Source organism: Channa argus, chromosome 13 (assembly GCF_033026475.1).
Source record: "Channa argus isolate prfri chromosome 13, Channa argus male v1.0, whole genome shotgun sequence".
Classification (NCBI taxonomy): domain Eukaryota; kingdom Metazoa; phylum Chordata; class Actinopteri; order Anabantiformes; family Channidae; genus Channa; species Channa argus.
This window is the reverse complement of record NC_090209.1, coordinates 13887359-13912931: the sequence shown is the minus strand read 5'-3', so window position 1 is coordinate 13912931 and position 25573 is coordinate 13887359. Positions and strand designations below refer to the sequence as shown.

General features: G+C 41.3%; 1 protein-coding gene across 3 annotated transcripts in view; it reads left to right on the top strand.

Moving 5' to 3' along the window:
- Positions 1–25573, top strand: part of znf385a (zinc finger protein 385A) — a 58017-nt gene that overhangs the window by 3935 nt on the left and 28509 nt on the right. The window contains exons 1-2 of one of the 3 annotated variants that reach the window (XM_067526805.1): positions 2284–2960; positions 21529–21610. The exons of 1 other annotated variant lie outside the window; for it this stretch is intronic. Coding sequence is in view for 1 of the 2 variants with exons in the window: in XM_067526803.1 (XP_067382904.1) it covers positions 2951–2960 (10 nt within the window). In the remaining variant the exon portion in view is untranslated. Of the gene's footprint in view, positions 1–2281; positions 2961–21528; positions 21611–25573 lie in introns of those variants that run through there. One more of the 3 variants, XM_067526803.1, reaches the window with a different exon arrangement.

The following is a 25573-nucleotide window of genomic DNA, read 5'->3' as shown; positions in this document are numbered from 1 at the left end:
TTGAAAAGGTTGTACCTATAAAAGTATCCGTACATAAGGCAATTCTGCTCTTGAAAAGGCACTCGTGAGTGTAGTAGCTCCAGCAATTCAAATGAATAGTAAATGATATATTGTTAAGTCACTATTCATTTAAAATATTTCCCTAGTGGCTACTTATATGTGAGTTGTTATGCTTTCCCATCCAGAGGATATAGAGGTTAGTACATCAACTTCAGAATGATTAATCTGTAGACAATAGCAAAGTGAGGCACTAATGGCCCAATTTCCTCCTTTCTTTCCTCTGCCTTTTACCAGTTTTCTCTCCATCACCCCTTTCCTCAAATACCTAATAATGCCATCTGTCCTCCCCCCACACCTGTCTCCTCACGCCTCTGCTCTCCTCTGTCCTCCTCCCTCTTCTTGCCTATGGATGATACAGGATCTCCATGCTCTGATTTCACCCTCTCATCATGACATCCATTAAAGTGGCGCTGTGCCCTGGGCCCCCATTGGCCCAACAGTACATTAGCACTCGGCCCATTGAACGCCAACAAGGACTGGGTCTGAATTATTGATACCAACACGACTAATGAGGAAACCTTATCTCAACTCTTTTGCTGACACACAAACAGATGCTCACGGAGGAACTTGCACACATAGCTTTATTGATAACTATTGTCCCATATTCATAAATGTATATTCTCAGTGCTCAGTCCATTTCCTGCAGAGCCAATGTGTGTTTTATACAAGGACTCACGGGCTCACCTTGCATTTATAATTTGCCTGATTGTGCCTTTTTATTAGAAGATATTTGGCCCACATTTGCCACTTTCTGGCTCATTATTCAGTGTGTTTAATAAATTATTCCTGGATCTTGGTGGCAGTCCTGGGAGTGGGAGGTATTTTTATGCACGTTGGTAACAGCTCCCATGTGTTCAATAATACTTTAAGCTTTTAGTCAACTGTGGATGTTTGTGACCCCTCTATTTCTGCCAGTGTTTACATACAATAGATTGAATGTGTGCAGTGGAGCTGTTGTGCAGAGGGGCACTGTATGAGAGGTGTCAGCCAGCCTCCTTAGTATTCACTCCAACACCCTGTGACTCACAGCCTTAGCCTAAGAGCGTGAGAAGGGGGGAAGGGGAAAGGGGGGAAACAACAGAAAAGAAAAGGGAGAAAGAGAGAGAACAGGACAAGAGGAGGTACTATGAACATCAGGCAACATTTTCAGTTGCCCCAGGCTCACGTGTTTGTGTCTGTGTGTTTGCAAGCATTCCCGCCCAAGGGGATTAATTTTTTGACAGCTTTGTTAAGCCTTCTTTTAAGCGCTGAGCTTCTCAATAGCATCATGGCTGTGTGATTTTGAAAAGGTCTCCCCCTCTCTAGCTACACTGTGATTCCTCTGCATGGGGGAAACTGGAGAGAGAGGGAGGGAGAGAGAGAGGGGCAAAGAGAACTGTTGGACATGACAGCAAACATTGCTTGAGTGGCTTCTCGGTGTGGAGGAAGCGGACCATAAGAAGCTGGCTGCGAAGCTCCTCTTCAATTAGTGACTGCATTGCTATGGTCCACAGTTTGATTCTCTGCAGTCTTTCTCCTGTGTCTGACTCTGTCTGTCTATGTCTGTCTTCCATCCTCCCGGTTGTCTCTTCTTGTCACTCCATGTCTCTTCGTCCCTCTGTCAGTTTGTATTTAGTTTAATCTCTGCCCCTCCTTCTTCTGCTTCCTCCACTCTGTCGCTTTCTATTTCATCTCTCCTTCTGCTTGCCACCCCTCCACTCCTTGCTCCACTCCCAGTTTAAATTCCACCCCTTTGACGAAAACAGAGGGGTTGATAAAATGTGTAACCTTGCCTGGGCAGGTTAAGAGATGAAGGGAGAGAAAGAGAAAAGGATAGAGGCGCACAGATGAAGGTTAATCTTTTAACTACTCTACATATACATGGAGTCAAAGGACAGACAGGGGGGAGGGGGAATAAACAACATACAGCATAAACAGCTCTCATAATCAGGCTCTTTGTGAAGGAGAGCTATGTGAGGAGAGTGTGGGCAATGAGAGGCAGAAACAGCGGTTGGAGAAAGGGCATTTTCAGTTAAGCTCTTTCTCTCCTTCATGTCTTCCACTCTGCATGATGACAAGTGTCTGCTGCTGTTCCCATTGGTCGAGGCTGCCACCAATCAGAGCAGAGGCATGTAAGGTGCCTTTAGGTTATACCCAACCCAAAAAAAACAAGGAGCAGAGAGAGGGAGAGAAAGCTAGAGTAGGAAAGGCAATGTGTGTTTTATAGAGAGAGACCAAACAAGGCACTGACATTAGAGTACACTGAAGATCTTCCCTCAGAAGCCCCCTGTGAAATCATACAATTGAGAAGAAACTGCTTGTCAGCTGTTTGCTGAAGACCACCGCAATTCCTCCTGGCTGCTGTGGAGAAGATGATCTCGGCTCCCTCTGTGATTGGCTATCACACTTTAGGCTCCCCCTCCTCTCTCTGACTCCCCTCTCTCTCTCTACCCTCCCCTGCTTCTACCCCCCTCTATACTCTCCTCAGGCTTACCTGAGCCACAACTGCAGAAACTCGGGACCCCCTCCTCCACACACACAGATTCTCTATCTCTCTCTCTTATTCTCTCACTAACACTGTCACTCACACACACACAAACACACACACACACACACACACACACACACTCACACACACACACACACACACACACACACACACACTCACACACTAAGACTCAGCTTTTTACCTGGAGAGGGCAGGCGCAAGGGATGGCATGTGCAGCAACAGCAGCAGCAACAGCAGTCTCTCCTCACATCTAGCGCTGCTTCTCTGAGTTGCCTCTTTCTGGAGAGTGGAGGGGAACTCTGAAAAGACATTTGGGAGCCATTGTTCCTTGGCGAAAGCAGGAGAGACGGGGGTAGGGTGGGAGTACTTGTCAATCCAGGGACACCAAAGGCACCGTACAACATGATTTTGGGTGAGTTGTTTCTTTTTGGTGCATGGGATTTTGGAGAGGTCAGTCATGTTGTTTAATCACTAATCCCTACTAAACTTGTTTGGTTTCCATTCTACACAAACATCTGTCAGTAGTAAATGCTGGCTGGGATTAACCTTTACATCATGGTTAATGCTTGTAATTACGTTAATAGTGTGCCATTAATATAGCAGGTGCAAGTGATGACAGTGAAGGTCAAAGTGTTTGGAACTGGACTGTATCATTATGGGCTGTTGGTCACATGATTCTCTCCACCATTCTCCACCATTCTCATGTCCTGCCAGAAAGGCTGAAGTGACAAATTTGGTTTCGTTCTAACTTAGGACAACTGAGCATATGCAAATGTACACACAAACACATTTGACATTTGACAAGTACATTTCTTTAAGGGATTTCTTAGAGTAGAAACCAGTTTCTATGTAAACTTTCTATAAAACAACCAGTGATGAGCAAGCAGGACATAACATAAATGCAATTTTAAAATGGAAACTAATGAAAATCAGCACAGTACAGCACAGTTATTGTACAGGGTTGATCTGAGTCAGCCAGTGTTTTCTTCTTTAGTATTCCGGTCTCACAGTGGCCATGTCTGAGAGAAGTATTTTGTGTAGTTTCTGTGCTCTATTTAGTCAGCTTGTACATTCACACAAGGATGGGAGCTTACCACATAGTCCACTTCTATGTGTGGTCATAGTAGGAGGGATGTGCATCTGTTTTCAATAAACGACGCAGAGCATGTGAAAGTGTTCTAGAGTCTTCTAATTTGTCTGAGAGACTGTGTGTGGCTATTGAGTGTGCATTTGTTTGTAGTGCGTATGTGTTGCTATGTGCTCTGTCGGAAAGGCCACTTTGTTTTAACGCATGCCTGGGCTGATTCAGGAGCAGCTCTGCTCTTCTGCTGTCCCGGGAGGCATGTTTTTCAAGCAGACATCTCTGATGATTATAGGGAGTCGTGTAGTCCGAGATGTGTGAGTTTGAGGTGTGCTCATTGAAAAAAATGTTCCCCGTGAGTTAAAAGTATCGCTTGTAAAGTTTATGTCTGTAAGAATGACTGTTTAAATGGAGAAACTTGCCCCTACATTGACATTTTTGAAATTTTGTTTTGTGTCCTCACTTGGGCCTCATTTAGCAGTTCGACAAGCTCAGTCTTGATCAGATTGCAGGTGATTGCAGCTACCATAAATTATTTTTGGCCAGGACTTGTTACTAGTAGAGCTAACTCTTAACCACTGCTGTACCACCAGAGGTGAGCTCACTCAATAAGCAACGATCTGAGCTTAGTAATTACAGCAGGTCTATTTTAACTGAAGTGTTTGACAATACAGTTGTGAAAGAAGTAACTCATGGAATGTGACTTATGTTGTGTAATAGCATGTTTTCTGCCTTTTCAGGACACTGAGTGTTGTTTAAACAGTGACAATGTACCTTAGCTTGAAAATACTAACTTTGGATTTTTCATTGCTTCTGACGGTCAGAACTACCCCACTAAAAAGCTCAACTAGACTCCTCTTATTTAAGTTGTGTGTGTGGACACTGAAATACTGCCAATCGACTAACATTGTGCTCCATTTACATGATGATGTGGTCGCTGAGCGTTTTGACATTTCCGGCTTTCCTCCTCTAAAAAGGGTAATGTCATTGTAATGACCTTTACAATTTTGGTGCTGGCCAATCTTGACCTCCAATCAGAAAATCCCCCGATTCAGGTCATTGATATAAATGTGCAAGGTTGTGATAACATATCTCTGACAAATGGCAGCATATAGGTCATCATTTGATAAAAATGCAAACGCGTGTACAATGTCTATGTAAACCGAATGCATCACCAGCTGTGTCTGTGTGGCGTTTAGTCTATTGCTGTCCTTTGTTTAGTATGACCTTGGGCAAAAAACCTTTTTCCAGTACTGTTCTATTCGTGATGTTCGATTCACAAATTCACAATAACAGTCTTCGTGGGTGATCTGGGATGCTCGGCACTGACTACTGTGATAGCGATGACAGTACTGATAATGATAATGGCCATGGGTTTGTGACGTGCTGAGTAGTTTGCTGTATACAAAGCTCTGCACCACGTAAGGGGTATAGGGCTATTGCTGCCGCTGTGTTGATCTGGACAAAGGACAGAGCACAGCAGTGAGAGAACAATGGCAAGCTAATAGTGGACATGATCACCGTGCTCTTGTTGATGTAGAGCCTCTCCATCTGCTTTTAGATAAGACATAGCTGTAATATCCTTCCCCTATCACCCAAAATGCTGGATGATAAATGTCTTACAAGCATTCCAGAGATATTCAGCTTTGTTAGCTTCATCTCAAAGTTTTTTGAGGAGCTTCAGTCAAAATAAGTAGGTTTTTGAATGTTGTTTTATGTCTCATCTCTTGTCTGTTTGAGTCAGAGCTGACCTCCTGAGCTCAGGGCCACACAGCCTGTCTCTTTGTCTTTGTCTTTGTGTGCCCGCTCTGGTCTCATCTGTCTTCATAAAATGTGTCTCTCTGTTGACTTGTCTGCGTAGCTACCGCTCACTCTGTTCACCTAACTCTCCAACCCCCCCTTCCTCTAACAGCACACATTTACCTGCTTCGAGAGGTCAGCTTAAAGAGACACCACAAAATATGTCTTAGAGGAGATCAGCAGTTTCCCCCATTTTCTCCATGACTGCTCTGTTGTCTTTGTTTATGTCAAAGTGACACAGTAATTAAAACTCCTTAATGAGCCAGATATTTGCTATGCATGGCATAGTGTGTCCCTTTAGGGGCACTTTGCATTCTTTCCATATCCAAGATATAACTGGAACACTTTTGTGCAGCTGAAAGTTGAGAAAATTTGGCAGTGAAAAATGTTGAACAAGCTATGTGTGACTATTTCTTGATGTCAGTATTTCCATATTATAAACAATCATGAATTATTAGCACCTGTAAATGGTAAATCTCACACCCTGCAAGCTCACTGCTAAATCAAAGATTCTGTTATTTTAGTTAAGTGAACACATTTATTTAGAAAGCAGGCCACTAGCTTTAGACTTCATTGTGTTATTTTAGAGAGAAAATATTTTATTTTTGGAATTTCTTTTCTGGCAAGTGGTGGGTGGCTGTGACATAGTGCTGTGTGATGAGATAGTCCAGTGCACTAGCACTTGACCTAGTTCACCTTTCAATTACTCCTTTACGCGGCAAGACATATCCCCATAATTGTAATTAGAATAGGCGACATATCTCAGGGGTGACCTAGAATGCAAGATTAATGTGACAAGTCATCGTGTGTGTTGTTGTGTGTATTTATGTGTGTGTGTGAGAGAGAGAGATGATGTATGTGGGTGGGTAGAAGTAGCAGAGGTGGTAGCTCTAGATAAAATGAATCACTACTCCTGGTTTGAAGAGAAAACCCCTCAGTCAAAAAGCCACTATAACAAGTCTCTTCCCTTCTTCTGCTCCCTCCATTGCTCTTCTCTGTTGCTCTATTTGTTTATGCTGGAGTGACTGTGTGTCAGCAGGTTGTCAATACTGTCTGTAAGAGACTCTAATGAATAGGCCTGTTATTGGACTGGTGGGAAGGCAACCCATTGTGTGTGTGAGTGCATCTGTGTGTGTGTGTGTGAGTGTGTGTGTGTGTGTGTGTGCATGTGTGTCTGAGTGTGTGTGTGTGCATGTGTGTGCGTGTGTGTGTGACTCATCAGTGTGTGGAGCAAAGGAAGGTGGAGGTTGCTGTTCCTCTGACTCCCATAGTTTCATTGGCTTCATTGCAGTGTCCTCTGTCAAAGACCATTAAAGACCACAGCAGTGCAGGATGTGCATGGTTTCATTTTGTGAATTAATGAGTGACAATATTAAGGTATTTTAGTATTCTTAAAACATGTACTTAATACAAACACAATACATTTTTAAGCACATGCAAACACTTGCAAACACACAAAATGTATAATTTTTATGACACACACCAGTGCTGACACCTGCAAGCACCAACAGCCTGATGCTGTTGCTCTGTGAAGCACAAAAATGCACCTGTGTGTGATTATGGTGTCACATTAGTGCATTTACCAAGGCAGCCTGGCTGAGTACTTACTGGGAATCCTGGGGCTACAAGACACCTGGGAGTCAAAGCCTGGAAAATGTTCTGTATGCTTCAACAGTCTCTCTGATCACAAAGTGGAAAGAGGCACAGATGATTCTTCACAGTGCAGCTTTCTAGTATTTGCAAAGTGCCACTGCTGTGTTTTTCATGTAGAATATTTACTCTCATGTAATTTCCTGATGTCTCTGTAGATCATATGTGTCTTATTAATATCCCGTTATGTAATTTGCTTTTGTTGTGATTAATATGCATGTATTATAATATACAGCTCTGAAATGAAGTTCTTTGTATTTGAAACTGAAATACCTATGTGTACTTGTATAATATATTGAGATGACACCAAAGTAAGCAGAGCTTTCTTTACTTTTTGTTCTAGCCATAAGAGAATGGCATATTGAGAGAGCTGGGGAGTTATGACAGTGTAATAAAATATCTGTGTAATACAATATGTGTGTGATCCACACAATTTAAAAATGTCTTGGTGCTTGCTCAAATTCTGTATTGCACTATTGAATATGTTTGCACTCTTAAGCACAGCTATAGATTATTCAAATGCATTTCAGGTCACAAGTCACTGGGAAAATTACAGACCAAAAACAGACCAAAAACAATCTGGTTGTTGTACATGTTGTACATCTGCAGATGCACTATTGATATATAAGAGATTTATCAGCTTCAAAGCCAACATGCCTGGTCACTTTTGTTTTGTTTAAACATACCCTTTTAAAAACGCATTTTACCTTTTTTTTAAATACAGCAATCTACTTCTGCAGTGCTTGTAGTAGCAGAATATTGTTTCCCATATCATTATGACTTATTGAGGAAAAATGTTTTAAAAATGTATTAATAATACATTAATGTCTTAACTATCCCTTGTATTTTTAGCAATCAAACTGTTTGACATATCAGCTGATGTGATAATTCAGCAACAGTGTAGGTATATGAGTAACAATTTCCCCAACAGCAGCCAAGCATAAAAAGATTGAGCAAAGCTAATGTTTTGTGGCAATAGATGTTGCATTAATCATGCCTGCTCTATTTCTGTATTTCTGCATGTACCATAGAGAAGATGGGTAGAAAAGAAGGAGGAGGAATGAGAGATAAAGAGAGAGAAAGAGAGGGAGAGAAATGCAGACCGATAAAATAGAGTGAAAAGTGTCCTCCTGAAAGAGAATTAACTCCATCCAGCTCCGAGGTAAGAGGAATTTCCTCTGAGCACTGTTGAGATAAGGTTTCACAGAAAGACCAAAAGAGAAATCAATTCTCCTTGAGATGCAACAAGGTCAAATCATAGGGCAAGGCTAGTGAGAAGCTTGCTAAAGTGGAGGAGGAGGAAGCTGATGAGTCAACCAAAGACTAGCAGAGTTTAAATGGGTGAACAGTGCAGGAGGACAGAGATTTAAGAGAGCAATGGGGGGTATAGGCAGAGCGGAAATGAGCAAACTCAGATAAGCATGTCTGGTTATGGGGTACAGTGACAATTTTTTGGTTAAAGATGGCCTACGGAGAGAAATAGATTCTTCCTTCCAACCGCACGTTTTCAGTTGTAGTCTCTCTGTAACATCTGACTCATGCAGAGAGGAAATGTGAGCAGTATATCTGACACACTGTTGGGAATGTCATCCTATAAAGTTCAGCCCTGTCTGAACCTCGGCCACAAAGATGTCTCTTCACTGTGTGACCTCAACCATCCAAACAGCTCTCATTTTACTATATCAGTTATTCAGGCTCATAGACTTGAAGAATAGAACTAGATTTTGCTTCCAAGAAGCGTTGAGCTAGCTTTTAATCCTTAATGTTACATGAACAGCTCAAAATAGTCTAAATCTCCACCCCTAACGCCTTTCTCCTGCCAACTAAATCTGTTCCAATGTGTTTTAATAGGGTACATAATGGCTAATGAGATGCAGAAATAGTTGGTCATAAAAAAATTCAAGCTCAGACCTGTCCTCTGTGGCGTCTTGCCTGATGACAGTTACTGTAACTTCAGCTACAAGAAGGGCTCTTTGGAAAGGTTTAATTCAGCATTGGATGTGAGCCGGGGAATCCTTGCTATCAGGTAGTTATGGGATACGCGTGGCGCAGAGCTTATAGGAAGCGTCTGGTATGCACACCTGTCTCTACACAAGTCTCTAGTAAGCAGCCCTACCCTTCAGAGATGCCATTGGTGTGGATCAGAAGGCTGCAAGGGACACAGGGGTAAAGTGGTCTCTCAGGCCATCTACTTACACTATGTTACTGTCTCTTCATCCTGTGGCTGCTGTTCAGTGCTTTATGGAAGATGCACAGGAGGAGAGATTTTTGTGATATATACAAAGCCAAGTGCACATCTTTGGAGGAAGTGTGGAGATGGTCAAAAGCTTAAATTTCCCACTGCAATATTCTTCTAATGCAGTAGCAGTTTCTTTTATGGGTTACATGGATGGATGAAGTCTTGCTTACACGTTCCACCCAGCTCCCAGGTATGACTGAAACTGAGACAGTGACAGCTCATGTGGTTCAAAAGAGCTATGGTGAAATGGAAGGATGGAAACAAGCATTTCTAGAAAATTAGCATAGAGAAATTTGATGCTATTGGCCGAATAGAACAGGAAAAACAACATAACTGTAAGTAAAATAGCATTGGATTCTTCTCTTTTGGCTTGAAATACGATCACTTATTAATGTGGAATCAGGCTATAGCCTGATACCACAGCGCAGCATTAATCAGCGTAATACTGTACACTGTACCAGTATTGTTATTGCCCCTATCTTAAATTTTCATTTGCCCTTGTGATAGCTTGTGTAAATGTGAGAGATTGTATTTACAGTAGCACCAAAGATGTTTTTTTTTCTGAGCACTGGGCCAATAATCACCAGCCAGCCACTGCCACAAATCTTCATTAGAGGATTAGCCGACAGGGAGACAGCTTGTGTTCTTTTGCTTTTATTGGTGGCTCTGCGTCCAGTGCTTTCAGCTTTGGTCTCTCCCCTTCCTGTCTCCTCTACTTAAACCTGTGAACGTGGCCACAGCTCACCTGAGAAACTCACACAAACACATGCACACCTTGTTTCTCTGTGCCTTTACCCTCTTCTTTTTATCTCATTGTATCTCTGTCCTCCTCCCACATATGCTCAAACCCACATGTGCATAATGATCACACATCCTGTCAGTTTCTTCCCTTGAGGTATATCAGCTGCCTGGTGGGCACTCATACTCAAGACAGAACAAATTAAGGTCACAGTGGGGAGAGCTAAGCCAGCAGAGAACTACACAATCTGTCAAAGTGAATCTGTGTGTGTATATATGTTTTTTGTCTCTTGTGACCTCTATACAGTGGCATGACTCCACAGAGAGTTGATGTCAAATGGGTCTTGTCCCACTCAAAGGAAAATTGACCCTGAGGGCACCATTTTGCAAGAGAAAAGGGGCCCCCCCACTATGAATACAGGTTCGAAAACAAAGTGACAAATGCCCTTTTGAAGCCTCTTTGATATCACCCGATGAAAACTATGGGATTATTAGATTCCTTCCTGTGTCTGAGTGTTGTGACTCATCTGGGCTGTTGTTTGCACATCAATGCTCTTCTGATACCTGAGGGTTTCTTTTCACACACATGCTGATGAAAGTCTGTATTTGTATCTACCAGCAAAAATATTATTGGATAGATAAAGATTACTGATATTTTCTTTTTGCTTTAAAATTAAATTTTTTATCTTATTACATCATCTGGTGCCCTATTTGTCCTATTGGTCAAAGATCAATGGCTTTCGGCTTGTCCCTTTAAGTGTCGCCGCAGCGGAACATGTTCCGGACGTTGATTTGGCAGGAGTTTTTAAGCCGGATGCCCTTCCTGCTGCAACTCTCCCATTTTATCCAGGCTCAGGGACGGCGCCAGGGTTGCCCTTGGTGGGACCGCACCTGGTGGGGTGGGATTTGAGACTGCAGCCTTCTGCATCCCATCCCAGTGCTCTAGCACCGGGCCACCAGGTCCCCCTATATGTCCTATTAGTATGTCAACTGAATTCTGCTTCCACCTCAGCACTTGACTGGAAGTAGCTACATTACTGGCTGGTACAAATGGGTTCCAGACATTCTAAAGGGCTCATCTTTGCCAGCCCAACCTCAGACCTTCCCTCAAGGGCAGTATCGTATTTTGCCTGACTGTGCGTCTGTGTAATCCATAGCTGCAGGGATGGTGACCTTCACAGCAGGCTGCGACAAAGGCACTTGGGGAAGAGGACAGTCTGGACAGTAAGGGTGCTGGGGGCAGGATGCGGCAGTTCTTTAATAATTGTACTTTTATAGTAAAATCTCTACACGTGGTTGCTTCTTTCTTGTGGAACAGCTGCTGTATGATGAATCTAAATTTTTGTTATGCAGAAGGAATATTTTAATTAATTTTAATTTCAACTAGAACAAAATCTATTAGCCATTTAGGTTTTAAATATAATGATTTTGACTTGAGTGAAAGTCTTGCTGGAAAGAAATTTGTCACCGTCCAATCAACGCTGAAGCAGCTCTCTGCAGTAAGCTCTGTATATTGGAAAAAAACGCCATTCATCATTTAACATTTACTGTGTGCATCCAGTGCAGCCTGCTGCCTGAGTAAAGGTGAAGCCAGGACCAGAAAAAGTTATTGACAGTTATTTGAGGAGATGACGCAGGCAAATAAGTCCCACTGGCTCTGATGGAGAGTGAAGCTGGATGACAGCTGGGGTGCTGTGTGCGCATGGTGCAGAACAAGGTGAGACTCTTTATGTTACAGCCCAGCTCTCGCGTTCTCTCTCTCTCTCTCGTTCTCTCCCGTTCTCTCTTTTTATCTTACCCACAAATATACACAAAATCATGAGTTCACAGCAGAGCTGTTATTCGCTACAAGTCTCCCCTGAGCCTGTATAACCACACAGTGACCTTAAAAATGGCCTGCTCTAATGTTCTGTTTCTCTCTTTACTGTTCCTCCATTCTCCTCCCCCCTTGGTCTGTCATGCTTTGGCACTCTCTCTCTTTCCCCTGCTCTCTTTTAGTATCTCCCTCTCACTGAGCCCCTCTATTTTCGTCAGAAACAATCACTGTATTTTCCGTCTCACTGCCCTGCGTTGCCGCATTCTGAGACTCTGATAGGAGGACGAAAAGAGAAGGAGAGAGATGAGAGTAAAGGAGTGGGCGTGGGATACGTGCAGCGCACAGGAACGGCTACATAATGTTGTTTGTTGTCGTCACTGTAGCTTCACATCTGTCGTTTTAGCAGCAGTAGGACAGCAGCTAGCTCATGGATGCACAGTGTCTGCATGACCAGGGCTTTCCACCACAGTGTCAGTGACCGCACAGTGACAAGCATAAGTATGCAAACTACATCACTGCTACTTACAGCATTTGTGCCACGCATACACAGAAAACACCATGAGGCCACAAATAATATTTTTTTTGCACCACTGATATCATAGTTGTATCTGGAATCCCCCCGAGAGCTAAAAATTACTTCTTTGGGGCGACTGTGGCGCAGGAAGGTAGAGCAATTGTTGACCAATCTCACAGTTACTCCTCCAGTCACATGTCGAAGTGTCCTTGAGCAGGACACTGAACCCCAACTTAGTTGCTCCCGGTGAGTGTTGGCCAGCTGCATAGCAGCTCCCCCATCAGTGTATGAGTGTGTGTGTGATTGTCAGTGTGAATGCACTTTTTGTGAGTGTGAATAAGTAGCAGTATAAAGCGCTTTGAGTGCCAATAGGTAAACAAGCCCTATATAAGTGCTGACAATTTACCATTTACCCATCTTTAATATGTACATGCCATTCTGTTTGTGTTGCTTCAGTTACAAAGAGCTGATACTCTTTGTCTTTTTCTTTGGACATATCTACAAACATGCACAGACGCACATACATATGTCAACATTGGCCTTAGGGGCTGCATAAATATTCATTGAATCTGAAACTCTGACATGTCCCATTTGCCTGGTCCGAGACAGACGAGAGAGGGTATTACTTGGAGGATAATTGCTGGTGATAAACTGCTGCTTCACACACAGCTACATTGATTTGGACAGAGCATTTGTGCAAGGGAAAGTAACAGTGATAGATTTCAACACTTTACGTACAGACCCAGAAAGCATTTGAATAAAACATTGCATATGGGAACAACATCATTGGGGAAAGCCATTAAGTCTCAGATTAGTTGCAAGTGGCTAATGCAGTCAGTCAGTGTGTAAAGCAGGGTAGCCCTGCACCATTCAAACAAACACATCAATCTGACTAACAGTGTGTGTCAACATGCATTGTGATTACTATGCTAATCCTAGAGCAACACACAGTAGACCACAAGAGATCATTACAATCACACAAATAGACCCAAATACAGTCTAAACTAAAGTCTAGAATTCATTTTCACTCTCTCCCTCTACCTCACACACACACTCACACACTCTCTATCTCTTTTTCTCTCTCTCTACAATTTCCCATTTTACAGGTCATTGGTAAATGGTGTTTGTGACAATCAGCACAATGTAAATGGATGCTGAATCTCCTGGTGTTATTTGCTGTAACATGACATAACATACATATAAACACACACAGGGACAAACAATACAATCTGAGCAGTTGCTATTCAGACCCCAACTTTATAGCTCTTTAGTATTGAAGTCATGCAAATGTGTGGTAGGTGTTACAGAATTCATGGTGTATGTGTGGACCAGGGAGTGCCAGGACAGTAGAGAGTTGGACTATTGTTGTGTGTTTTACATGTGCATGAATATGTGCATTTGTAATTGTACTGATTGTTCAGTTGCTCTAAATTATTTTGTCCCCAAAATAATGTGCACTACCTGGGCTCTGCAGCTGAAGCTGAAGATGTTGTGCTCTGCTGTGTTTTTCTTGGTCTGTGCAAAGTTTTTCCAATCAAACAAAAACAAAACTAGTTTTGGATTATGATGGGAAAAAGTGTACTGCACTGTTAGATTTGTTTTTATTATGTCACAAAACACCATACACATAATACATTTGCCTATAGATATTCACATTCATACATTTAATCCACAGACGTGCAACAACACCAAATACAAAACGAACAAACACGCAAATAAATAAATCTAAATAAATACAAAAAAAAATTAAAAATCAAGGCACAAACAGTCAATGTATTACTTAAAGTCTAAACTTGACTCAGGATAAAAACACAAAATCATTTTATCTTTATATGTGCTCTTAAATGTTCTTCATAACAAGGTTTTTATTTTCCTTCCCATAATAAAATGTCTGTGAGGTCAACTAAACTAAAATAAATGTAGAAATATTTATTTACCTTTATGAAGCATATCTAATAACCCTCTGGCACTGAGAACAGACACTTTTCACTCCTAATAAATAGGAAGTATGAGGTTTATGGAGAACCCAAAATTACAAACACAGTTCTACGCATTCAAATTAGGCCTTGTTAAAACAAAGACTGTGGTTGGTTAGAACTCTATCCTTTAAACAACAAGCTCAGAGATTCTCCTGTAGTGAAGCTGCTTTGACCTTTCATTAACACCTGAAAGCATCATCTTAGCACAATATGTTTTGTCATTGTTAAATCTCTTCAGTCTATTTCAAACAGACTTTGGACATAATGCACTTTGTTTATTATCATTTCTAATGTGGAAGTCACATTTTTCCTTGTGCTGTGAATTTGATAAAATGTCAAAATAAAAATAGCCTCATACCGCAGCTATGGGAGACACAGTTGCAAATTTAATCTAATGAGTCAGAATTATGTGTGGCATGTTGGCACCACTGAGAGTTCCCTTTTGCTATGTTGTGCAGATTTGGGACATGAGCCCTTGACATCTTTCATTGTCACCTAGTCTCCTAGAAATGCTGGCACTGCACATCTTAGTCTCTCTCTCTCTTCCACAAACACACACGCATACACCCTCACTCACCAGTGTACCATTGGGTTGTCCTCCAATATTAATACACAAAGTTGAGGATGCTGTGGGACTGCATGCATGTCACAATGTCACAGCAGATCAGTGTAGAACAGAGCAGGGGAGAAGTGCTAATTTTGGATGCACGGCATGTGGAGTTAAGATAACTGAAGATTTCTGCAGCTCATTTCCACCACTGTGTTTGTTCAATTACCATTTACTGCAGAGAAAGAGAGGGACACAGAGAAAAAAAGAAGGCTAAAGGGAGGGAATAGAGAAAGAAGAGCAAGGGCAATAGAGGGAGATGAGGAGATGGTGGAGGGGAGGTGCTCAGTGATGCAGGGGAAGAGCGAGTTGTGAGATTGTTGGAGAGAACAGGGTGAGTACGAAAACACAGAGAGACGGTGGGAAAAAGCAAATAGAAATTTCTGTATACAGAGGTAGGGGGAGAGCAGAGGACATGAGTTGAGACATGGTGAGGAGCTGACAAAAAGAAGCTGTATTGTAACCTGAACTTAACAGTGTCAGGCACAGTATCATGTCCTTAAAGTAAAAATTATGTTCTGCTCTAAAATGTGAGCAGCACATATGCCTGAATTTAATGTGTGTTTTTTTAGACGTACACACTGTCTGTAAAATCCACATCATTTCTGTGAATATAATTTTCGTACATGCAGGATTCCTGTTAAAAAAACAAACACTGTCACTGTTTCTACTTTGATACGTGTCATGGGATGTGAGTGCAGCTTTAAAAAATATATTTAAACAGACTATTCCCATCGCTCTGCATGGGGTCCCAGCCGTACCAGATTGAGATATACAGAGAGCTCCCTCATCAAATCTCCCTCTCTTTCCTGCATCCTCCTATTTTAAATCCTAATCCCTCCCTTCCTATCTCACTTCAACTCCCCCTTCCTTTACAGTCTCTCTCTGTCTCTGGTTCTGGCTCCAGTGTACAGAGCAATTACAGAGATGATATCCACTGTCAGTCAGCGACTCACAGATGAAGCTGGGGCTCTTTAACATGCTAATGGAATGCCAGATTCAATCAGGCCTTTGTATGGCAGAGGGGAGGGAAGCACTTCTCATTAAAAAAAAAAAATCATAATAACAATGAGAACCAGGCTGCAAAGGTAAGCAGCACCTAAGATGTGCTGTCAAAGTCTTTCCTTCTCTCTGCTTGCTCAGAAAACACTCTTGGATCATCACCCCATCCTCCCTTTTCTTTTTGACCTTCAAATACACTAAGCTACCAAATTATAGCACTGGTGGTGGGGGTGCATGTTGGTGAGGTTGAGATTGTTTTGCATGAGGGTGTAGACTCCATAAATAATCTGACAAACAAAAAGAGAAAGGTAACACTCTGTTCTATCCACCCTTTTCAATTGTCCTCCTTCTCTTCTTCCTCTCTATTAAGGCATCTGTCCCTCAATGCTTCTTTATAAACACACAGTTTAAATGGTCAGTTAGTGTTTGTTCACTTCATAAATAGAGCACAAGGTCTATAAATGCACAATGCATGAGAATTTTAATAATAGCAAGAAGTGTTACAGTATTTGTTCACTTGCTGAGACACACACATACTGTGTGCATGTAAAAGCTTCATCTTAGAGCTCAAGACTTGTGGTAAGTATAAATGAATACTTCGCTTTGTTTATTTGTAATTTGTTTATTTGCTTTTTGGCAGAGACTTTCACAAGTCACTTTTTCAAGTCGTAGTCAAGTCTTTGAGGTTGATGCCAAGTTTGGTCTCCAGTCTATGGGGATCAAGTCCAAGAAAAGTCTCATATCTCATTTGCTGCCATCCACATTGCTTATAACACTGCATCTATGCAGTTCAAAGCATATACTGTGTTATTATAACTCTTTAATTTATAGTATTAGCATTGATTAATTGTTTTAAAATTAATAACTCTTTTACAAAAATACTTAGATATACAGAAAAATATCTCACAAAAGTAATATCCCAAAACATATTAAAAAAGTACTATGCAGAAAATTGTCACATTGCAGTGCACATTAGATTATTATTACTTATGCATAAAGGTAAAAGCAGGATCATACTGTTGTAGTTGGCTGAAGTGAAGCTCTCTTGAACTATGTTTTTTATTCATCTGTAATGATTATTTTCATTATGGATTATTCTGCTGATTATTTTGTCTGTTCAGTAACAATTGTTCAGCTTGTCAGATATTTTCTTATTGTGTGATAACATTTTGAGAAAGTCCTGAAAAAAAGTCCTGAATTGCAAGTCCAAGTTGACACTGTCAATTGTTAATAAAAGTCACCTACTTGCAGCTCTGTTCACTATTTAACATGTTTTATTATGCTTGTTTAATCAATACAAACTGAATCCAAGTTAAAACTCTGGAGAGGCTGCTGTGCTGTGCTGTCAGGGGGGGTCCATGAGTTAGTATGTATTTTTTTTTGTATGTAACTTAATTATTACACAAATATCTTTTCAAATGTCACACTTTGATCCTTATAATGCAATACTTTGAATGAGACTCAATTTCTCACATTATCTCCTGACCAAAAGAATGTGTTATGCAACTGGTTTAACAGGCTGAATAGTACTGGTCATGGCCGCTCAACTCTTTCTGAATGTCTATGACATTCCCCTTTAATCCTCATAAAGAAGTTGTGATCATTTGACCCATTGTTGCCAATTGTTACCCTTGAAACTATGAGAGTTCTTGCTTAGTGTAAGGTTTTTCTAACCTAGGAACCTAGGAAATATTAGGCCAGCAGTGTTTTGCTTCACAGAGTTGAACCTCAGATACAACTCAACTGTCCCATTTAACAAGCATATTGTGCAACATCCTCATTAATCTCATTACCATACTGCTTTGAATAGCTTTTCAAAAGAACAGCATTCCTTTTATCTATAGCATGCTTTGTTTAAGCTTTCGTCAGTGAGATGTGATTCCTGGATGCTCATTTCCTCTCTATATGCATGCATTAACTCTGGTGAATGGAAGTTTGTGTGTGAGCAGGTACAGGTTTATGTCCACGCATCTATGGACTAGAGATTTATCACAGCCAAGATCAACCAGAGCTCACTGAGTAATGTATGGCTGCTATCAAAGAAAGATTTGAAGAATACACCATTGCTTAGCTTGATGGTGTGGGTAGTGGCATGAAAAAACATAATGCTTACATAGGTTTAGCTCCTACGTGTGAGACAACAGAGGGAAAACATTGCTCTCAACTTTGACAAATAAGCTCTGGTCTGGTTCAAGATGTTGTGCTTCTTTCTATAGGGCCAGGGGAAATCAGATCCATAGGGTTTTTTTTAGGGTATTTCACTACAAACTCATAATTACAGTATGTGGGCACAGAATTTTAGCCAAGCATTATATAATTCTGATCTTGTTTTAACCTTTACAAATGCTTGATGTCTTGCCCTGATTCTCTAACCACACACCTACCCAGCTGTCTTGTGCTTTAAACGGGAAGGCAATAGATGTTGATTCAAATAAAAAAGTGCCATTTGTAGTCATACCAATGACAAGTGACATTACAGAGGAGACCCCCCAGCACTTAAATAGATTGGGTAGTAGATGAATTGCATAGAGATGAACAGAGAGCACTGTGTTTGAGGACATGCTTGTTTGTTAGACTACTCTGTATTCATAGACAAAACACTGCAGGGCTGAAATGAAAGCACAGGCTGTCAATCCCACAGCCTCCTCCCCCACTCTGATAGCATATTGCCCTCTACCCTCCTTGGGAAATCAAAGTCAATGAAACGGACTGGCAAACACTTGGCAGGGGTATATTAGTGCTTGTGTTCTTCAAAGTGCACAGGTACAGTTTTTTTAAGCCCCACCTTTGCCAACCCACCATGCCTGCTCCTTTTGTCTTCCCTTAGGGCTGAGGGTCTAATCTCAGAGAGAATCTGTTGCCTTTGTTTCTCTACTCTGAAGTGTATTTGGGTTGATCCATTTCTTTGTGGCTGAGTGATAGAATTCCATACCTAAGGGCACAGGTGGCTGGGAGGTGCATGGGAAAAATGTTGCTGGGTATTGTTCCACCTGGGTGTGTGACCATCACTTCGAAGAAGGGAAGACAGGGAGGAGTTGGGAGAGAGATGTGGCTTTGAGTGGGGGCTGGGTGGCAGGGAACAAGTAACAGCAGATTTGAACATCCGGGTACATGTTCTAGTTGGCACTTTCTGACATGAAGAATGTCACCTTGTCCTCTTTCTTTTTGTCTCTCCTTCTTTTCTGCATTCATCTCTCCCTTTCTTTATCCCTGTGTTCCTGTTGCAGTGCACTGATGTACCGACAGCACTTTAGCTCAACTTTCTAGCAGTGCCATAAGTCTAATCTCCCTCTGCTGGAGTGGATCACTGTCTTTCAACAGCCACAACAAAGCAGTCGTCTGGTTCCTCCTCCATTGCATTCCAGCTGTCCATCTATCACTGACTCAGAAATTGCCCTCAGCCAGCCGTATTCAAACACACCTCCACTGGACAACTCTGATCATCTTACAAACCTGACTGGCTGTCGGCCAAGGGATGAGCATTCCTTACAAAAGGAAAATACATAAAAAGATAGAAACCCGAGAAAGAGCAGAGCAGACCAGGGAATTTTAAGAAGGACGTGGGTAATGGATGGCTGGAATAAGCCATCATCTCTTTTTTTTTGTCTTTTTACCTGCTGCATAATACAGTCACTCAGTTTATTCCCCATTATAACTGTTTGTCTGTATCATGGAACATGTATACTGTAGTCTTAAAAGTTGTGAAATTCTGTGTCACTGTTGATCATACCAAGTATAGAAGTACCTCTTAATCTATTAGCGAGAACTGTATATTTGAGTATGAAGTACGAGTATGTACGTGTATTATCTTAAAAGAAACCTTCACTCATTTTGAATTGGCTTCTTTTGATTTCAGTTTGGGTAATACATACTTCCCTTTGACTTCCCTATAATATAACATCTCTCTCCTTCTAGCTGAAAAATGCCTCCAAGCTTTTACAGAGCTCCTCCAGATGACATCATCTAAACTACTTATGATAAAAAACTCTTGTGGGTGATGTCATCTGGAGGATTTTTTCAGCTAGAAGTAGAGAAATATTTTGATGTAGGGAAGTCAGAGGGAAGTTTAAAAGTTTAATGTACATTTACACCCTAAACTAAAGCCTTAGAGAGGAATATGAAAATTGGCGAAGTCGCCCTCTAAATTCACAGTAATCACCTTGCAAAAGTAAAATGTTTCACATCACTAGGAGCTACAACATTCACCTCTGTCCTGCTTTCTACAGCTGTAAAAAACAAATCTAAAACATCTTCAGTGTAAGTGAATACTGTACTGTACTATACTACTATACTGTAATGAGTATTCGATACTCAAAATAATCCATGATAGTGCAGTACTTTAATTAAAGCTCTAGATTTACTTTAAAAAGGAAGTTACATAAATAGGATTAGTTGTATCGTTGCTAGAGTGTGAGTTATGGAAAGACTGCACCCTTATATGGCTACCCTGACATGGATGACCACATTAGGGTGTGTGTTTACACATATTCCTGTGTTTGTTTCATGTTCTCACTTTGACCCTTTCTGTGTGAACACTGTAGAAGCATTTTATGCCTTGTCTTTACAGTCAGCCGTGCTTTTCTCTCTGTGTTCCCATCATCTCTGGCTGTCCCCTCCCATTAGCCCTGACAGATATTTGTCAGTCATTACTGACCTCAAAACAGCCTCACTCACCACAAAAACACACACAGGGAACACGCTTGCTGAGAGCTGCATTGTAAAACAAATTTTGTGGTATGGTTCAATCTAAATTACATAAAATGCTTATGACACACTAGGTGCTACAGAGAAAAATTTCACATTGGAATGCAATGAAGCTGAAGCCATATTGGGCATATTTTCATTAGTTCTATTAATCCTGCCCTGAATGGGTCTATGCAAGTTGCAACATGAAGCCAAATATACAGCAACTCTCCCAACATATCACTATCTGCACTGTCATTGGTTTAAGGTAGAATCATGACATCAGTCATCAGAGAAAGAATAGAGCTGTATCATTTTACCAGCCCATCTTTAGTTTCCTTGAAAGGATAGATAATACAGATCCAGTAGACAAAAAAGAGAACATAACAGAGTCAAAGCGTTTTGATTTGCAGAGCTGATCAGAGTTCTGCAATATATTTACAGAATGAAATGAGAAGTTTGTGTTCTACTCTACAGAGATCCACCCATTTGATCTGCGCACATGTATGTGCATGTCAGTGTGCAAATGCATCTGTGTGTTTCTGTGTTGTACCAGCGCACAATCCCTCAACCCACAAGTTAACAAAAGCCAACAGCCTAGAGAAGTTCAGTTGCTGGTGGATGAGGAGCCAGCAGGAGATTTATCTGTAGGATTAAAGGAGTGTGTGTCTGCTTCTGTGGCTCAAGCACGTGCACTGACCATAGTGTGTATTCTGGACACTGGGTATTGCGAGGCTGAGGCTTGACAGGCAAGATATGCAGGGTTATCAGAAGCAGGCTGTCCTCACCCTCATTCTATGTTATTATTTTTGTATTATACCTACTCCTTTTGCTCTCATCCTTGTCTCTCTGTCTCTTTTGGAATCCCCAGTCAGCTCCTCTGTGTCTACCAAAGAGACAGACTGGCAATTAAATCTTCCCAGCCTTGATTCAGCTACTTAGAAGAGATCAAGGTAGGATCTTTTGGGGGGCTTTTTGGGGCCTGCCACTGTCATATTATATCACTAGGGAGTAATTACCACCCCATCCACTCTGTCATTACACACAGTACTCCTTTTGGGAGGGACTGAAGGCTCACATTGCTGTATATAAAGTATAACTTTGTGTAATGTTTGTGAGATTTTCTGTTGTTGAGAAGCTGATGTGTGTCTCATGCTATTTGTTATAGGTGATAATATTTTGCCAAAGAAGTTGCTCTTGAAACAAGTCTGTTTAAATGAAGTTTTCTGATCACACTGCAAACGGCAACAAATTGAGTTTGTGGTGTGTTTTTGTATAAAAGGGAAGGTGTGCACTTTGTGTGGAAGATCTGTGGTTTTAGGGGCTTTGATCACCCCCTGTTGACCTTCATATTGCTGGGCTGTTACCCCAAACAGTAGTAGTGACATACAGTTATGTGTCACTGTGTTTCAGTCTGTACTTTTCCCATACCTTACAGTAAAATGAAATTAGTAAAATTGCTGTTCTCCAAATAGGTAGGTTGAGTAAAATCTAAAAGACCTAGAATTAGAGGGGATGCAGACAGATGCACATAGACACAAACATGTTGCCTCTGATGTTCTGATTCTAAAAAATAACTATTTAGTCAAAGACAGTAATCATTTCAAGCCCACCATATCCCACTATTGTGTGTTTCACTCTATAGGACTGTTTGCAGTGTAAGTATATGAATGTGTGTGTTCATGAGTCTCGCTGCAGTGTGTATATTTGGACTAAGATGATCTAACACATAGTAGTGCTACTGAAATCTTCAACAGTGATGGCTGTATCATTTCACAGTAACCAAGTTCTTATAGAAATTTTACACTATCTAACTTAGACACAAGGAGAGCACACACCATGCAGTGATGCATGTGATTGACGAACTTGCATTTGTAGCAAGGCAACTAAATTTATTTAACACCAGTAGTTCCAAGCAGCAAATCAAACAGATTGTATCTTCTTATCGGCATAGCACAATTCAAAAAGGTGAAGCCGATAAGATGTCACAGGAACATGCAGTTTTTAGATTTTAAAATCACTAAATCGTTAAAGTGTTTGCTTTGAAGTAAGGAAAGGGGCTCAGTTGCACACTCTTGTGGTCACTTAAAGTCAAACCTACTCAGGTTTTGGTTGTTCTTACTTGATGGAGTGAAGATTGAAAGCTTCCCCGTGTGACACTTTGCACTATGTGCGCCCTGTTGCACTCAGTGCTTTCTCTGATGAAGCGCATCACTACCTGTGAGTCACATGCTGTGAGTCCATAATTCATTCCTAGCAGAGGCTAAGGCAGCTATCTAGAGGAAGGATGCTGCTGTCACAGCTGTCTGTGAAGGGAGCATCCAGGCAGTTAAGCAGCTTAGGATACAGCTGCCAGACAAACACTCAGGGCACTCTGTGCTGCACCATCTTGAGGTGACAGGTGAGGCATAAGGTTGATCCTGCGTTTAAAATTAATTTGAGGGTGTGCATTTGTGGACATGTAGAGTTAAATCTTAGACTCAGTGAACTTTATGATAGACACAAGTAAAAAGCTAGAGAGACATGCAAGTCAGACCTTGCCTTTCTGAATAATCCTTTACATGTGCAAAACTGAGTTCACAGTTAAGAGTGTTACAGATAATGTGAATTTAGTCTTTTGTACATGTGTGTGCTTGTGTGTGTGTGTGTTTGTGTGTGTGCATACTTGTGTCTTTCATGTGTGTATTCATGCATTTGTATGCTGCGTGTGTATGTATCTGCAATTGTTAATGTTCGTGTGGTCTTTTCTTTGTGCAATTGAGCAGGCTTTTGGTTAGGCCTGGGACCCTGTTGATTGTGCTTGCGGTCAGGTGAAAGGGAGGCACCGTGTCCTGCTGGGCCTAAAAGTAAATACTGAATGGCTCAGGACTAAATTTTTATTCGTTCTATCAATCTTGTGCCCTGTGTCTGCACTCTGTAATGCTGCTTCCACTGCTGAAATGAATTGGCTATTCCTGTAGGCCTGGGCACAGGTGTGTACAGCACAGATTCCACACTGAGCTGATCATGAGGGAGGCAAGGAACAAATGAGAATGAGAAATAGTAAGATAAATGAAGACAGGCAGATGGCCAGCCATCCGCCACACACTACAACTCATATGAAACACTAAACCAGCATCAGACATAACAGAAAAATGTGACAGCTTTGCCTGACCACAAATATTCTAATAATATTAAGTCAGTCATTTTAGGTCATGAGGATTATTTTCTTCAGTTGTTATAAAATAGTCTGGCAACCCCAGGTTGTATCTCTGCCCTGAGTTAGTCAATGTGCAGACAGCCACCATTCTCTGAGCTGTCAGAGTGAGTCCAAGGAGCTGCTAATGGTGTTTCTACTGTCTGATGGAGTCTGTTGTGTATGCATGAGAGAAAATTTGAACAAAGAGGTTTGTCTGGTGCTATGGTGGAGGTTATGTAGAGGAAGCTTACAGTGCAGGCTCCCTGGTGTCTTTAAATCATCTCACTGACTCTGAGTTCTCTCAATAATGTATACATAAGCTAAGGGCAGGTTTTCCCAGAATTTAAATCAAACACATCTCAGTGCACCATGCAGACAAGTTGATGCTCATCACTACAGCTGCTACTTGGCACAAAACTTTGAGATGAGAATTTTTTTTTTATTGTTTTGTTATTTTTTAAATAATAATCCCAGGCAGGTGCTGTATAACCAAATGTATTAAAGCTTATAAGTGTTTCAGTCCGTAATATTCCAACATCAAATACAGTATATCGACAGCACTGACTAACGGAATATGTAGACTGGATGTCCCCCTCCCCTTTGGGCCATGTGGGAGACAGGTGCCTGCTTCACGGCCCGGCAGAAATGCAAGTTGGCAGGCTGATTGTTACCACCTCTTTCTCTTGCCCTCTGCTGCCAACAACTCTGGCACATCTGTGCCTGTCCTGCGTGCCCGGTGCCAACTACCCTGCTTACATTGTTCTCTGCTGAATGCACCCAATGCCCATGGGAAAGAAGGCTGAGCACAGTGTGGCACAACCTACAAACTGCGTTAGATAATTTCAATGAAAAGATTCTCTTAGCCCGGATTGTAGAAGCACCTTTTTTACTTGTAGCAAAGGCAAGAATTGATTTTGTACAATTCTTCCTCAGTAAGCTTCTGTTTTTACAGGTAGACTGTGACTGGAATAAACTCAATCCAGCATGACCAACCAAAAATAGTACTACTGAAATAATTTCATAATACAAAATAGTATACTGTAGTTATAGTACTTATAGTACACTACATTGTAGTTAGTTGATGTGAATTTATTCTTGAGCCCATTTCATATTTACCTCCTTCGATTGATTGCTTTTTATTAATTCATCATGAATATGAGAAGAAGAATTTTTGAGGTTTTGTTTTCACTAACATCATGATTCTGTTCTGCATCATATCATAATAACTGCATGAGCTGGGAAACACAGGCACAGGAAACACAAAGCACTGGCAGTAAACATGTGAGCCTCTATATTTTATTTGCAGTCTACTTGTACTTAACTTATTTGCTTACACTTTTCAAACCTGAACACACACGGGCACACTGATCCGTGCTTGTGTGTATGTGTGGTATATAAATGTACTTCTCCAGTGGAGGAGGGGATGTGGCCAATGGCAGATTAATCAGGACCACACAGCCTGGCGAATTGCTCCAAATAGGAGAATCAGCCGTTCTCTCCTTTGATCTCTCAACTGCCTGCTCTAGATTTTTTTCCTCAGTCTACACTGCACGTGTAACAAAGGGTGAGGATGTGTTTTTGCCTGTCTTGTCTGTTGACACTAGTACACATATACTTGTATATTTGGAATCACCCTTAACATGAATACACCGTCACTCAGCTTTGATTGTTACAACTTCATGCCTAAACCTAACCATTACTTTCACAATTATCTAAAATAAATAAAAATGGAACTATA